General features: G+C 40.5%; 1 protein-coding gene across 1 annotated transcript in view; it reads left to right on the top strand.

The window, feature by feature from the left end:
- LOC139732227 (uncharacterized) overlaps nt 1–16,100 on the top strand; it is a 34,499-nt gene extending 18,399 nt beyond the window's left edge. Inside the window, exons 14-21 of the mRNA XM_071643103.1 lie at nt 336–1,097; nt 2,916–3,365; nt 3,547–4,223; nt 4,883–5,174; nt 5,717–5,832; nt 6,761–6,879; nt 7,337–7,464; nt 13,949–16,100. Coding sequence (XP_071499204.1) covers nt 336–1,097; nt 2,916–3,365; nt 3,547–4,223; nt 4,883–5,174; nt 5,717–5,832; nt 6,761–6,879; nt 7,337–7,464; nt 13,949–14,044 — 2,640 coding nt within the window. The 3' untranslated portion in view covers nt 14,045–16,100. The remainder of the gene's footprint in view (nt 1–335; nt 1,098–2,915; nt 3,366–3,546; nt 4,224–4,882; nt 5,175–5,716; nt 5,833–6,760; nt 6,880–7,336; nt 7,465–13,948) is intronic.
- The last annotated feature ends 633 nt before the right edge of the window (nt 16,101–16,733 follow it).

Here is a 16,733-nt window from a genome sequence, read left to right as displayed (position 1 = left end):
ATTTTTAATTTAGGTGTTTGATTATATATGATGATCAGTTTAAAGTCAAGAATCCCTATGAACAACAGTTCACAGTCTATTTATTCGGTTAGGAAAGAAGGAAACTGCGTGTAAGCAAAATTTTCTTTAGTGAAATTATCAGTTTGTGGTAATCATTTCATGGAATCTGCCATGACACAGCTTAAACATGACAAAACTTGAAATATGAAATAAATATAGGTTATGAGAAAGAAAAATTTGTGATGACACCATGTTGTATTATAGTCCTTGAAATGACTGTTGTTAATATGAATAGTATTGTTAAATTTCTACGTTATGACAATTTTTCTCATTAGGTTATGTCAAGACCTGAGTCTGGTAAGGCATCTGTAAGCTTCAAGATTCCAGAGAGGACGACATTCTCTCAGATGCCCTCAGCTGGTTCAGGGAGTGTCTCCAAGTCCTCCAAGCAATCTCCTGGTAGCAAGGATCCGGAAGGCCCCAAGCGCCATGTACAGTGGCAGAACCCCCCTCATGCCTACGCCCACGAACCACCCTACTACCCTCCTCCTCAGAGACCCCCACTCCCAACTCAGCCCCTTCACCCTCAGGCTGGGTCCCAGACTGTGCCCCCACCCAAAGGCAACTCCCAGCAGAAGGGGCAGGTTGCTCACGGCCATCCCCCTCCTCGACACCCTCTCCCACAAGCTTCTTTCCCCACCCAGGGAACCCCGCAGCGCATGCCACACCCATACAGTCACCCGCCCCCTCCTCCTGGCGTTCCCCCACCCTCTCTGGGCCTGCCCCCAGACCAGAGGTTCCCACCACCGCCCCTTGGGCCACCGCTGCCTTTCTCTGGTCCCCAGGGTACACCGCAACGGCCAATGCAGCCACCACCGTCCCGCCCCATGGGCCCTCCAGGAGGTCCTCCTGGGGGTCCTCCGGGCCCTCCTCCTGCACCCCATGGGCCTGCTGGTCAGGGGGTCCCACCTGGTTGGCAAGCCATGCACCGCGATATGGGGCGTGAAGGACAGACTCACATGCCAAGGGACGGGCCTCCATCGCCTCATATCACAAGAGAGGGTTACCTCCCTCACATGCAACCTCCTAAGGTTCAGGTATGTTGAAAATTGTAGAAATGCTTGCAAATTTTTCACGATGAATCATTTTTCCATGTTATAGCATAGTATGTCATCTCAGTAATGTAAATGTTGCCACCTGGTGAGTTATCGTGCAACTTCCACCATGACACTCTGCGTGGTGCAAGGATTATGGCATGCAAATACAGTTGAACCTCTCTTATCCGGCCTCCCTTTATCTGGATCTCTCTATTATACGGACGCAATCTCGCCGTGATTTTTTAAAATAATTACGGGAGGAAAGGGGGATTCCCAACTCCTTGAGAACTCCTACACAAACACACATGAATTACATATTACTTCCAACATGATTTACATACATTACATCAAATTTCCTTCCAAATTTGCTTACCTTCAGACATTTTAAAGGACAAGTTCACCTTCATAAACATAAGGATTGAGAAAATGCAACAATATTAGTAGAACACATCAGTGAAAGTTTGAGGAAAATTGGACAATCGATGCAAAAGTTATGAATTTTTTTAATTTTTGTGTTGGAACCGCTGGATGAGGAGACTACTACAGCTTGTGAGTCATATGCGTACAACAGTATAAAGAAAATATAAAAGAAAATTCAACATTTTTTCACTTTTTTCGCATAATAAAAGAGCAATGGACTTGCCTCTTTCTAAAGGCAGGGGGAATAATATTACCCATAACATTTATCAGTAACGAGTCAGGGGAATGTGTACTTTTTTCAAAAGATGGAATTTTGTGAAATTCTCTTTATATTTTCCTTATATTGTTGTACGCATGTGACATCTAAGTTATTCATACACTGCAGTAGTCTTCTCATCCAGCGGGTACTGCACAAAAACTTCAAAAATTCGTAACTTTTGAACGGATTGTCTGATTTTCCTCAAACTTTCAATGATGTGTTCTACTAATATTGCTACATTCTCTCAATCCTTATGTTTATGAAGGTGAACTTGTCCTTTAACATCCCCAAACATCCCCAAATCATCGCAAGAACATGAACAGATTATGCGCTCGAGTCCTCTATATTGCATTGCAGTCCATACACAGCCGTCGATATGACTAGATAGACATGCATTGTTTCGAGTTATTGGCTGAGCAACGAATGATATTGAACACTCAAAAATTGTTCACACACAGTACACACACAAAGAGAGAGAGGGAGAAAGAGTGTGGGGAAGAGAGGAACCCAATCGCAATGCGCTATCACTTTTTACCTTGGGCCTGGTACGGTATTAGGTAATGTAGCTGTCTGTTACTGAGTGTAACAATGAAAAGGTTGCAGTATACACATTACTACATCATGTGGTACTACAATGGGCTACATCAGTACATGTGTATGTATATGTACATGTATAAAGCATTGAGTCTCCCGTATCCGGCCAAATCCCTTATCCGGATGAGCCCCGGTCCCAACTTGTCCGGATACGAGAGGTTCAACTGTACCTAATTATTTTTACTCTGCAGTAATGTGGCAAAGCAATGAAGACAGTGAAGCAATTACGTTATTTTGTGACAAGACAAGGCTGTGCTGGAGGATGGTGGCTCCATGTCCATAGTTCTGGTGTGTATGCACATTCAAAGTTTGCAGAGTTTGCTCATGCATGCATGAAAATGGCATTGTATAGTTACAGCTGAAAAATGTAAGTAGACTCTGCCAGTCATATGTCAATGTGATTATGCAATATTCAACAGTGTTTAGCTTTGGATCCTACTGTGATTGGTATTGGATATGTATTTGTCAAAGCCTTTTCCCTGTTTAAGAGGAGAGTTTGCTGATATTATAGTGTTCTTTGTGCTTCTTGATATTTTTCACACCAGATACCACCACCAATGCCCCAAGGCCCCAAAATAGCCAGCCCAAATTCAAGTCTGGCCCATCACCAGCAGCAGCAGCCACCCTCCCAGCAGGCAGGCAGCGGGGGAGGCTGGGGCCGCAGTGGCCCCGGACTTCCCCAGATGGACCGTCCTGAGAACAGGCAGACTGACACCATGGCCAACATCAGCATGTGGAATGCTGCTCCAGAGGGAAGGAAAGGGTCCATTGGACACGCCCCTGCTGGTCCAGACTTACCCCAGACCCAGTACCACCACCAGCAACAGCCAGGGATGGGAAGGGACACCAGCCCTATGCGAAGCCCCATTGGCAACTCCCCCCAGTTCCGGCTCTCACCATCTGTGGAAGACTTTGGGATGCAGCAGGGACCGGCCATGAACATCCAGGGTGGCCAAGGGCACCCCATGCAGAGGCGCCCATCTAATCCAGCCGAGGTGAGAATAATGGAGTCTTTTTGCTTTTGACTAATCATCTATTTTATTTCTAATGCTTGTATAATAATGTAAGAAGAATGGCATCAAAATTAAGTCCCTGCACATTTCAGAAATTATATACTATCAAGTCTTCTTAATGCAAGTGTGAAAAAGCCTATGGTATTTGTCTGTTTGCCAACAGTTGCAGATGCCAGGATTTGGATCAGCTCCAGCCTACGATCAGGGACAGATGAATTACATGCACTCCATGTCCAAGTCCCATGAACAGCACATCTCCAGCGTCCAACAGCAGCAGCAGCACCTGCAGATGCCAGGTGGACCACCTCCTCATGTCCTGGACAGCCAGGGAGCCAACCTCTTAGAACTGCTTACCAAGATGCAGAAGCAGATGCCGCCGGAAAGCCCGCATGGCGGCAGCGGCAAATCCCGCTTCTCTCCGGAGCACGTTTCTGATGCCTACCGCCCAGGATTGGACATGGGTGTGTCCAGGAAAGGTGGGAGGGACCACCCTCCAGGATTCCAAAGCCAGGTGGAAAGGTATCCTTATCAAGAGCAGCTTTCAAAGGACAAGCTAGGCATGGCTGACTACTACCAGGTGCAAGATGACGCCTCTAGTGGCATGCGCTACGATCTGCTTCGAGACCGACCCCAGGGTGAATCTGCCTTCCGGAAGGTGTATCCACAGCAGCAGCAACAACAGCAGCAGGAGAGGGAAGGCACCCTCTTCCTGGGACCAGAGGCCAAGACCAAGGACCCATTCTCCTTCTCTCAGCTGATGGGAAATGATTCCAAGTTTGGTCGCGACATCTTCAGCCAAGACTCTGGGTTGCAAGATGTAGCTTCATCCTTTCCATACAGGTAATAAACTTCCTTGTCTCTTACATCAATTAACTTTATTTTGTTCTTCTGATTTTCTGACACCTTGGATTTTCATTAAAGTGTACCAAACCCCTGGAAATCAAATTTGTGAACAGCTAGAATACACAAAAGACAGCCATAATTCACCTATGAATTATGACTGTCTAAAAGTATGCATATTTTGATAAATCAGGTCATATCTCCGTAACAATTTGACACTTGTGCTCCGCATGTTTAAGTTCTGCTCCATAAGTGCCGGTACTGATGTGTGTGTGTTCTAGCTATACGCGTATGTTTTTACGAATAATATCGAAATTCCATGTCGATCAGTTTACATGCATTGCACATCACTATCTTTAAAGGCATATTTGGAAAGAATATCGATAGCAGGATCGTTCCATTGAAAGAATTGGGTGAATGACTAGTCTATTTCAAGTCGTTTTTGTTTTTCTATGTTCTTTAAAATTTACATTTAAACCCCAAGAAGAAGAAATCAGTGACAATGAATTGTACTATTTTGCAGAGGCATGTCTCAAGTATATTCTACAAATATAGCAAATATAGTACTCGGGTATTGGTACACTTTAATGTGATTCTATAAAAATTAAATATGTATGTAATGTGATCCTGATGGTCAAGCTACCCAATCTTTTTGCCAGGAGAGACTCGGATGGCCTGTACGAGACCCCACCCAGCTTTCCCTCCAGCAAACCCCCCTCCTCTGCAGACCAGCGTTGGAACCAGGAGGGGCGAGATGGGGGTGGTGTAGGGAGCATTGGAGGGGGCGGCAGTGGCAGCCACGCCCTGGAGGAGAACCCCCTGGGGTACTTTCCCCAGCGCAACCATGGTGGTAGCCAGGACGAAGGCTTTGAATCTCGCTGGCAGGATGGTCGGGAGACCATGACTCAAGAGGGCGCCAGACGGCCCTCCAGTGAAGGGCTGTTCAGCCAGGTAGCATCCCATTTCTCTCTCTCCCTCTCAGTTTGTGCTTACATATCTAGCTTCTTATTAATTTCCTTATCACATAGAGTCAAAACATTATTTGTAGAAAACTCTCTTTAAGACTTCTGAGCTTTATGCTGGCAGTATTTGAGATTTAATTGCTAAAGAGAAATCTGCATTTCCAGAAACACAGTTTGGTAGCAGGCTTTTCTTGTTTTAGAATGTGGTTCTTAGTCATCTTCTGGAGTCTGAAGGTGCTCTGATACTGCATTTAATCTTTCAAGAGAAGAATTTTAGGGTATACTGTGAGGTAAAAAGATTTGTTGGTGTCATGTCCATTTGGGAGTCTTTCTTTATTTAGTTGTCAGTACAAGAGAATAGATAATGTGCAGCAGGTGTAGAGGTACAAATGGCAAAGGCTTCCTTTTCAACGACAACAATATCTTTGAATTCAAGTAAACTTTGATACCTGTTCCCAAACAAGACCTGTTCTCGTTCATGATAGAATTGTCCATTACTTGTACATGATGGAATTGTCCGTTACCCTGCAGGTGAATCCAGGAAGCAGTGCCCAGAGCATGTTCCGCACCAAGAAGTTCATGGACCAAGACCCGTCAACCTCCTATGTGTCCACTTCGCACACCCAGTCCTCGACGTCCAAGGACAGGTTAGTTCATTGATTGGCATGTATTAAATAACCTCTTAACTCATTCTTATATATCGGGATTACTTATTTCAGTTTAAAAACATTACAGTTACGAATGTAATCCAAAAAAAAATGTTTATTAATTATTTACATTACAAGTTTTTTGGGTCTTCTGAAAATTTTTATTTTTTTTTTAAAGGGATTATGTGACTTGCAATCAGGACACAGGGGAAATCTCTTTATTTTTTTTGTTTTATTTTTTTTCACTCAGGTAGTTTATAATTTAATAGATATCATGTGTGACTCAAAACTTCTACTTGCATGTTGCTGGTGCACAATAATAGCAAAGCTTAACAGAATAATGCCTGAGCCTGTACTTGCAAAGCAAACACTTGTAATGTGGTTGATAATATTCCTCACATATTATGTTGTCTTAACGATGACATAAGAAATCCATTCATTAAAGTCCATGCATTCAGACTGATTTGAATTCATTTAACTGTTCATGCTTCGTACATCAATAATATGTAGTTGACATGTTGCTGCAGAGTTAGCATTGCATAAATGTTGAAGGCTATAAACACCAATATCTTGATATTACAACTCTATCTATGATAGAGTGTACCTGAGCGTACCTGATATGTTAATCATCATGGATCAATTCTACCCCATAACAACTATCTTCACGCAGTTCATTCACTCATTCATTCATTCATTTTTTTTTCCATTTCCAATGGAAACATATTATACTGAAATTGAATACATACATGTACATTGTAAAGTAAATCACAGTACATAATAAAAGATAAGTTTGCAAAATATTTTAAGTATACGGAAATGCTGGAAACGGGAGGAAATGCAAAAAAGCAGTGCTTGTAGGGTGCATTCCCCTCACACATAATACTACAAATTCATTCACCTTTGCTTTTTGTGCCTTCTCATGTTGCAGCTATTTCTCTGGCAGCAATGTCAGGAAGTCCTCCGATGAGGACAGTGTCTTTACCAGGAGCGGGAACAGCTATTCCCTTTTCAGCTCTCCCTCCCCCTGGTCAACCAGACAAGATGAAGGTGACTACAACCATTAAAACTCAACTGCACCATGTTTAATCATACTTGTCTAAGAAAGGAGACTTTAAAGTAACTTTGTGTATTGAGTATTCCAATGAATATGCCTGTAAAGTGTGTTCAATATGAAGTGAAGTGATATGCTGTAACATCTGTGAGAATCAGAAATGAAACAGGCTGTTGTTTAATCTTGTGATATTTTGGAAAGCTGCAGATCAGCAAGAACAGTCACAAGGTATATGACATTACCAGATTGAAATGATGCTTCATTTAGTTGAACATCCTACCATGCTACATTCTGAGCTGAAAACCACTGCAAATATTCTTTTTTTTTTTATCCATTTTTTTAAAGTGCACATTCCCTGCTACTGTTACACATAATGAAATGATGTGGAATAAGTTTGATGTAGAATTGTTCCGTATAGTATATATGTTACACCATTCTGGTCCTGTTCTTCAGATGGAGCTGGATTCGGTGCTAAGTCAGGCAAGGCAGGAGAGGGTCTTGGGGGCAGCCTGGGCTGGAAGTGGAGAGAGCAGCAGCTGTCCAGCTCACCCACGAGTAGCCTTCTCCCCGAGAGAATCCAGGTATTACTGGGATCCACAGGGCAACATTTCCATTTCAGTTCTTGACATTACACACACATGCAATTTATCGACAATAGATACAATGACGCAAAGCATCGGAATAATTGTCCTCGGCGGGTAATTGCCCTGATACGGTACAACTGTATATATAAGTATATTTATTTGTAGGTACTTAATACTACAGGATGAAAAGAATTCTGCAAGTGTTAGTATGTTGTATTACTGCAGAATTTCATTGCATAGCAGAATTTCGACAAACTTTGAAAGAATATAAATGATAATGAAATCAAAAGCTAAGAAAAACAAATTAAATTCACAAGTGTGGGTGTATCTAGACACTTAGCAAAAGCTGCAACGTCTCCAAATCAATGTAGGAGAGATACTCTGTGATACAGTAACCGAATAACATAGACAGAATCAGAATACAAGTAAAATGCCTGAGAAAATGAACAAAGCAGGGTACGAGGTCATCTGCATCTATCATTAGTCTCTGTTACATAAGATGTGACCTCAAGAATGAAGACAAGGGTGTTATTCAATAGAATCCAAGCAAACACTGTGTGCTACTTTGTGTCTCGTGGATGGACATGTGCCCTCAAAACATCAATCCAATTTATTTCATTTGTTCTTCCACAGGGCATAATAGACAAAAAAAAAGTTCACAGATGATCTTGAGTACATATGCGTTGACTGTACTGTGAAAAGTAGAGATAATTATGAATTAAAAGCATATTTACATAGTTACAAGTCAACCTTGTTACATGTTACAATATTCATGCTCTGAGGAAAGAAGAAAATTTAGGAGTCCTCTAAAAAGCAGAGCTTGTGCATTGTGGACAACTCATACAATCGACTCAAAAAATTATAAAATAAAAGATATAAAGTCATTTTGAACAAGACAGTTCAACAGTACAGACAAGACCGAAAGAACATACAAGCACACACACACACAAAAAGCACAGATACAAAAATCACAAGAACATGAAGTGACTGTATAATAGTGCCTACAAGCCTCTTTTGAGAAATCATAACAGGGATAATCAGAACGTTGCTTGAATAGCTGTAAAATTGCGCTGATGAAATGAAGTGTGCATTTCGTTATCTGAGGATGATGCTATTGAAATTCAGTATCGTTTAATGAGAAACACTGACTCGGTTGGATGTGTAGCATTTGTTTTCAGTTTCAGTTTTCAGTTCAATGACATTTATTACCAGCAAACAATATGCATTACTACAAATAACAATGCAGTCATGGTGGGAATGACAGAAAGTTATAAATATTTCCTGGGAGACATGGCATATAACTGGAGATAAAATACTTATTGATAATTCTGAGACTTTCAGGTAGATACAGTATTATGTAATATGATTCTCTACAATCGTAACAGTGACAACAGTATGTGATGTACATCCTTGCACAATGCTACAACACTGAACGAGAAAATGCTCAAGGGTGGGGGGGGGGGGTGAGAGAAAGACTCCCTGAAGCCTTAAATGCCAACATATCTTGTGAGTAGTTTCAGTCACATCTTTTGAACTGGAAAGAAATTTTAATTCTGCCCCCAAATTGAGCAAAGATGGACACACGATAAAGGAAATATTCAAATTCACCTCTGATTGTATAAACAACGCATCATTTGTGAGGGCATCTTGAGCCATCATACGACCACATATGGGAGGTTTTTTTTCAGGCTCAAGGAGCAACTTCATGAGTGGTGGCGAAATCTTTGTATAGCTATCGTGGTTTCTTTGTGTGTTCTTCGGGTAAACTTCAAAATAAAGATTCACATGTTTGTGTAGTTTTCGTGTGTGGTGCGAGTGCCATCGTATGACCTACTGTGCTTGCTTCAGCTGTTTGAAAAAAAATTAAATTTCATATTCGTATCGCCAACTTTTGTCAATTTTTGGACAGTGTGGTGCCATCATTACTTACGTGAAAAAATGAGCAATCATCAGTATTCGAATCTCTGATTTGGAAAGCACTTGCATGGAATTATACAAGACTGTACATTAAGTAACTTGCAAAATTTGAAGACTACATTCATTTTTTTTATAAACAATTTGGCTGGTCCATGCTGGATGAACATGCTCGTCCTTTTGAAGAGTGCAGTAATCAAAAGTTCACTGGGAGACTTAAGAGATTTAAGGGAAAAAAGGCATTACGTTGAAGCCATATTACGGAGCTTCTCTTCAAGCCATATTGGGAGGTAAGGATGCGACAACTGAATGTACACAACAAATGTTAGTGCAATAATGATTTGAACAAAGGCAAACCCCGGAGAAGAGCATCGCACAATAAATGCGTAGTGTGTAAGCAAAGCACAAGTTTGGGAAATATGATGTCACGATTCTTATAAGCAGTTTACTTAAAGGGACTGTACAGTACTGGTTGAGGTGGGAATTCATGTTTTGAACATTCGTAAGTGATATAATGAGAAATCTCTCATGAAATATGAAAGAGCATGTAATTTTAAGAAGAATTCAACGTTTATTTGATGAAAATCACTTTTCAAATGGCTGAGATATCCAAAAAAGTGATAATAATAAAAGGCGACAGGCCACGCCTTTTATTAGGATCTTTGTTTCACCTTGTTTTTGGATATCTCAGCCATTTCAAAACCGATTTTCATCAAATAAACTTTTGATACCCCTTAGAATTGCATGCTCTTTCACATCTCATAGAGTGGTTTCTGAATATCTCGCAAAACGTTAAAAGCTAAATCCTCACCTCAACCAGAACTGTACACACCCTTTAACATTGTCTACCTTTAATATTAAAGTCTTCAATGATAGCAGAACACAACTTAGGCAATCTACTCAGGTAAGCTAAAAGACTTTGTAAAAGTTTTACTTCATATGGTGAGACATGAGTTACATAATAGGCCCTAGACTCTTAATTATATATTGTACATATAAATAACAGATCTGAGTCATGCCTAGCAAGTTCATCCTTGGACAAGATCTTTTTACTCACTTCTATGTCCTTCTGAAACCAAACAGTATATGGATGTATGGCCATATTGGGGTAATGGCAGGGCCCTCCTTATGAAGAACACTACTTAAACACAGCAGAGACTACCCTGGGTAAATAAGATCCTATCAACATTACCAGGTACATTATAGAGCTTTCTTTGATACCTATTCTATCTGTCCGGCACACTTCAAACAAAATGTATCCATTCATCCTTTAACCCGAGGTGAATTGAGAGTTTGCATATCCTGCTTTGCTATTGTATGGACACCCACCCCCCCCCCCCATCTTTCTATGTCTTCTAGACATAATCCCATTGGATTAAGCACGTTTGGCCTTCCATACATTGAGGCCAGAATTAGCTGCAATCATTAGATATGAAAACCATTTTACAAGACCCTTTATGCCAAAATTATTCAAAGCAACATATTTCTCAGGTTACAGAAAATTTCAATGTTCTTAGATAGTCTCTTTCTCTCTCTTTTTTTTTTAATGGAATTTGCATCTGTTCTAGTTGACAGACCCCCCTCACCCCATTATATAATTGTGATATGACTCATTATTCCATATAGGAAGGCAGTGGTAACATTCTGTATGACATTATTTGTCTGTGTCTATCCACTCTGCAACAATTTCAGAATTGAAAAGAAAACAAAATGGAAGGGTTAACCTAAGATAGGATTCTTTATTCCTGCTTGCCTTCAGACCAAGGTGGCGTGAGTGTTTGTCTGTCTGCCTGTCTGTCTATTTGTCTGTCCAGTTCCCCCTTCAAGGCCTTCTTTTATACACTCTTTGTCTGTTCAGAGGAGTCCAGCCATACAAGAAAGAGTGTATGCAAGGATGAAGATGTAGTAGATGACATAATCTCAAATGGCATTCTTGTCTAAAACCCCAATAATCTTCTCATTTCAAAGAGTTTGAAATCCACAGGAGCTGCCCTTAGAATCAACACATGGTGTTTGTATGTTAGCAGTCTTGTCTGCTGGTGTACATTTTTCACTCACTACATACTGTACCAACTTAATATCAAGTACTATTGGCAATTGTAAACTTATGTAAGCAAACAATCTAGGGTATGTGCCAAAATCTTTGTTATTACTGCCCATATCATAATAGGTTCCCATATGATTATGATCGAGTGATGGTAAGTTTCTTAATCAGCAACCATAGCGACAGTAGACGCAACCCACAGTATAACACTTTCAGACCGCCTTCCTTGAGCTCAAGGTGACAGATTATTCAACTATGTTTTCTTTCAATTTAAAGGGGATGGCTAGTAACTGATCAGTGGGAATCAGTGGGAATGCTGGAGGATGATTGTTCCAATCCTTTTGGGATTCATTTAAGAGTACATTATATATCTATTGTTGTGTGAAAATCATTTGCTTCAGAATGGTCTCATATTCAAGTAATGTGCAGTTTAATGTTTCTAGGTTAGCGTGCCTGGTCAGTGACGGGGCATTAATCTGCACATTACTTGAATATGAGACCGTTCTGAAGCAAATAATTTTCACACAACAGTAGATATATAATGTACTCTTGAATGAATCCCACAAGGACTGGAACAATCATCCCTCAGCATTCCCACTGATTCCCACTGATCGGTTACTAGCCATCCCCTGTAAGGTGTGTACCTCGAAAGAAAGTACTGAGTATTCCAAGGAAATTCATCTCCCTGAGCCTCCAAGGATTTATTGTGTGCTTGTGTTTTTCTTTCTTTTCGAAGGCCTAGTCAGATTACATAATCTCTTTGCTAGGCCCACAAACACTTACAAAGCAGGTTATTAGAAATATGTGACTCTGTGAGGGAAAGGTGTGAAATATCCAGATCCTCCCAGAAAAAACAAAAACAAAAACAAAAACAGAGCGAAACATCTGTATTTAGCTGTTTGCTTCAGTCTAGGGTACGTGCATGGAAGCCAGGTTAGGGAGAATGGATGAAGGAGCTCTTGTGTTTTCAAATATGTCCTCAATCTCATAGCAACCTTTTAGTCATTACTAACTGTGGACCTGGATTTATAGAATTTACCCTGTAGACTCACTTTTACAAACTGTTAAAGTGTGAGAAACATTAGTATCAACAAAGCTCACACAAGGATTAAAGCTTATTCAGGGCTTGATGCACTTTAGGCCAGGCAAGTAAAATTTCATTTATGTTAAGTACAAATTGGCTCTTTCCGTTGGCTTTTAGATGACAACAAGACAGTACAGCGCACTCCCGTTATAACGAACACGGTTATAATGAAATTCCAGTACAGTCACAACAAAATGAAAATTTAGGCTTATCGGCTCTATGTGTTTTTATCGTTTATTTGTTCGGTTATTATGAAATTTTGATGTAACGAAAGAAAACTGCCTGTCCCGAGGACTTAGTTATAATGGGAGTGCAGTGTATCAAGGATAGGCATGTCTATATTCACTCCATGGCCGAAACATCGTGCGTAACATCTTGGCTCTTAGTGTTCATTAGTAAGAAAACTGATGGAAACTGAAGAAACCTTTGAGTATTTGGAAAATATAAAAGGAAAATACCAAGACAACATTTGTTGAGTCATTCTTTCAAATACCAAATGCCATCTTTGGCTAAAAATGTATTGAAAATTTGGAAGGCACACAAGAAAAGATGACTGCTCTTATCCCAGGATGCATAACTTTCTACTCTCTGCTTTCAAGGTTGACTTTGTGCCTTTATATACTGTTCTGTTCATGTGAGCATTGAAATAAAGAATAGACATCACACTATTCTGGAATGAATATTCAATGGTGTATCTCATATCCACACTTCTGTAAATGCCGTACACCATACACACAGTAAGGTCGTAATGGCAGTTTGCCACAGGTGTGATAGAATATGTTGTATTACCTGTAGGACATTCATGAAAACAAAAATAAGTTGAGATACAAAGTGTGTATTTAGCATGGATGCTGAAAGTGCCAACTGACGTAGATCACAATTGAAAAAAAAAAAAAATCATTCTGCCTTAGCTCATCAGTGGTCCCATCTTAGTTTAGAGTTTGTAACCCCAAATGTTGAAGGTGCATCGTATTTAATGTCAGCAGTTATCCGTGTGTCTTGCTGTACCATAATCTGAAATAAATGTTGCCAGTTTGTAATTTCTAGCAGTCATTGGATCTGTGTGTTTGTATGAAAGAGAAAATACTGAAGTATTCCAAAAGAGTGCAAGCTAGGAGGTTAAGTATTGCATTCTTAGTCAAAGCATTTGTTTAAATCCAAGTTATGATTTCACATGAAAAATTTCTTCTGAGCATTATAGTCTTAATTTAAGAGCATAGTCTACATTTGTTATGGTGCTGTAAAACCAGAAACATTTGCGGCATGAAACTTTTGCAAACCGTTGACTGGCATTCTATGCTTTGTGTAGACAAATATTTTTGCATGCATTTTATTTTCGCGAATAGAGGCTCCTCACAAGATTTGCAAAAGTTTCATGCTGGCGAAATTTCTGATTTTACAGTACGCTCCGTAACTTATTGACTTACCCTGCCTTTCAGAGTATCTGGTCCAGTCCGATGCGGGCGGAGCAGTCACCGCTCGAGAAGATCCTCGGCCACAAGGTGAGCCTGGAGCAGCAGAAGCCTGACACGTGAAGGAAACCCGGAGGCGAGATCCAGCGCCCGACACTGACGAGCCGAAGCGTGCAACGTGGTGTCGCAGCCCTGGAGAGAAGAAATATTCCAGCAACCAACCAACCAACCAACCAACAACGTGCAACATCAATCAATCAGAGATTATAAAACTAAAGGTACAAAAAAGCAAACATACTCCGGCATAACAGCAGAAATGAGACCAATCCTCGCAGGCCATGGAGAAGACACGGAGAGAAAGAGAGAGGAGCAGAATGAGAGGAGAAATAGAAGGACATATTGTTCATATTTGCTCGATCTCATTTGTCTTGGCAAAGAAGAGGGTTAACTTCTTGTTTAAAAAAAAGAAAAAACAAACTAACAACAATCACGTCTGTTTCAAAAGTGATTTAGATGTCTTGAATGATCTGTTTGGAAGTAGATGCATTTTTTTGCATGTAGAGTGTGTAAAATGTGTGGTTATTTCAAGAATTTGTACATCCATGTACTTAGGTTCAGTGGAATGATGGGTACATGAAAAAGAACACACAACAATACAAGAACCAGTCCAGTTGAGGAGGGGAAACTATGTGTTTCCAGCACAGGTGTCAAATCAGGCATACACTCACAACATGCTCACACAGACAGACAGACGCACACACACACACACACACAGAGACTGTGGCTCCAGTAGGTATTGTCAAAGAACAAGTGCTCCCGATTTCTCTGAGAAAATATCCGTCACAACGCCTGTGTCGCGGCGTGTCGGGTTATGTCTTTGTAATTTATGCGAGAATCTTCAAACAGTGTAAATGTGATGCATTATAGTGCCAATAAGAATGCTACGGCTGCCGTGGGTTTTCATCAAATGACTTCTGGGATTCAGTCCCTCGAGGATTGTTCTCCCGTGTGTTTGAAGTTCTTGACAATTTATTTATTCGTTTGCATTACTCAACAGTTTTTTTAATATGGTACTCGTGTATTTTATGTCCACCCATAGGAAAGGAGAGGCATATTAGTTGTCAGGCGAATGTTAGATGACAGTCGCGAAGTGGAATGCAATCGGTAGGAATTCCTAATGCTGATGAGTGAACAAAGAAAGATAGAATCCTTACTATTCAATTGTATCATTCTTTGATTTGACAAATTCTGCAATCTGTTCATTGCATGTAATATACACTTGACAGAACTCCTCCCGAGAGAACTAGATAGTGGCGCTCAAGGTAAACATTGTCAACTCCTCTTGCGGTATACTGGCACCACGAGGCAAGAATGTAAATTCGCAAGACAGGCCTCGACCATTCAGCCTTGTGGCCACTCCTACCAACAGATCTAACTGTCAAGTTAACAGCTGTGGAGGTCTTTTGTTTTGTTCCTAGTTCTGAAATAAACTCCTCGAGGAGTCAGGAGGTGTCATTGCTGTGGGTGGATCATCCTTTGTAAATGGTAGACGATCTCTTTGCAATTGGATCCAGTGATGCGATTGAAGTGGATTATAGGCCGCGTATCCTCTGTTCCAATAGCAGAAAAGCATTGAGCTGCTTGGTGGGTTGATGGTGACAGTTGATCCCAGATGACATCGTATTGTCATCTTTTTTTTTCCTTTTAATGATTTCTACTCTAGCTTCAGACTGTGGTGATTTATGTTGTAGTCGATTCGCAACTTGGAAAGAGCTACCTGTAGGATGCATTGTGTGTTGAGGTCTTTTTGATGAGCCCACGAGTAGACAGAAATTGATGAGTGTTTAAAAAACACACACACACACAGGAGAGTGCAGTTGTCCTGTGGTCATATCTCTTGTAAATAGTAACATGATACAGTAAATGGAATTTCAATACCATGTTTAGTCGGTTGAAAGTATCCGGTTTGTATATGCTAGGAAAGCGGAGAAGAAGATTTATTTCTTTGTAATTGACATTCTTACTGTGTTAAAACTATTAACTCCTTGTTTCATTATACAATACCTCTGTGGAGGCGAGAGACTGAATGTATGTGTTAAATTAAAGTGGATGCTAGGCACAGTGTTATACACAACTATAAACCACTACTTAAACCTGCATATAAAGTGCCAGGTTTCATCAGGAGGTCATTTTGTAGACAAGCAAAGTGGATTTACCGCAAACTTGCAAAAATCACCCCCACCCTTTCCTACACCATTTCCCTACAATTTCACTTTTATAAGCTCCTCACATGACCCATGTTAGGAGATTCTGTTTTACCCATTTTCTATTTTACTCATAAGTGTCGTATTATAAAGTCAAGCCAAAATGTATTTCCAGTTGTGTCCATTTTTAAAGCCCAAGTTTGGACATTCATAAAACAACACAAAATGAAGAAGCGAATCCCCTTTTGAAAAAAAATATGTGTGTAAGATGAACAGAAGAGTTTATTGCAATGTGGTAAAATGATTAATGGAATCAGTTTAGATTCTTCCACACCATGACAGGCATATCACCTTCGAATAATTTTCCACCCGGTCCATCCAGTGAGACATAGTAAACTGCACGTTCTCTGATATCCAACTGGAAAGGCTATTAGTTTACTGATTATCACTCTCAAGAAACAAAACTTATGTTTCAGGTCACTAATGGATACAGAATATTAGAGACAGTTGTATGTCTGTATAGCTGTAGTTACAGCCAAGCCAACTGCCGCCACAGTGAAAAGCCATTTCACTCCAAATTTTTGTCAAACAAACTTTGAATTCCCCAT

The sequence above is a fragment of the Diadema antillarum genome, unplaced genomic scaffold, assembly GCF_040938485.1.
Source record: "Diadema antillarum isolate AM-2024a unplaced genomic scaffold, OU_Dant_1.0 seq00000406_RagTag, whole genome shotgun sequence".
Classification (NCBI taxonomy): Eukaryota; Metazoa; Echinodermata; class Echinoidea; order Diadematoida; family Diadematidae; genus Diadema; species Diadema antillarum.
The sequence above is the reverse complement of the archived record's forward strand: the minus strand, read 5'-3'. Positions and strand labels throughout refer to the sequence as shown.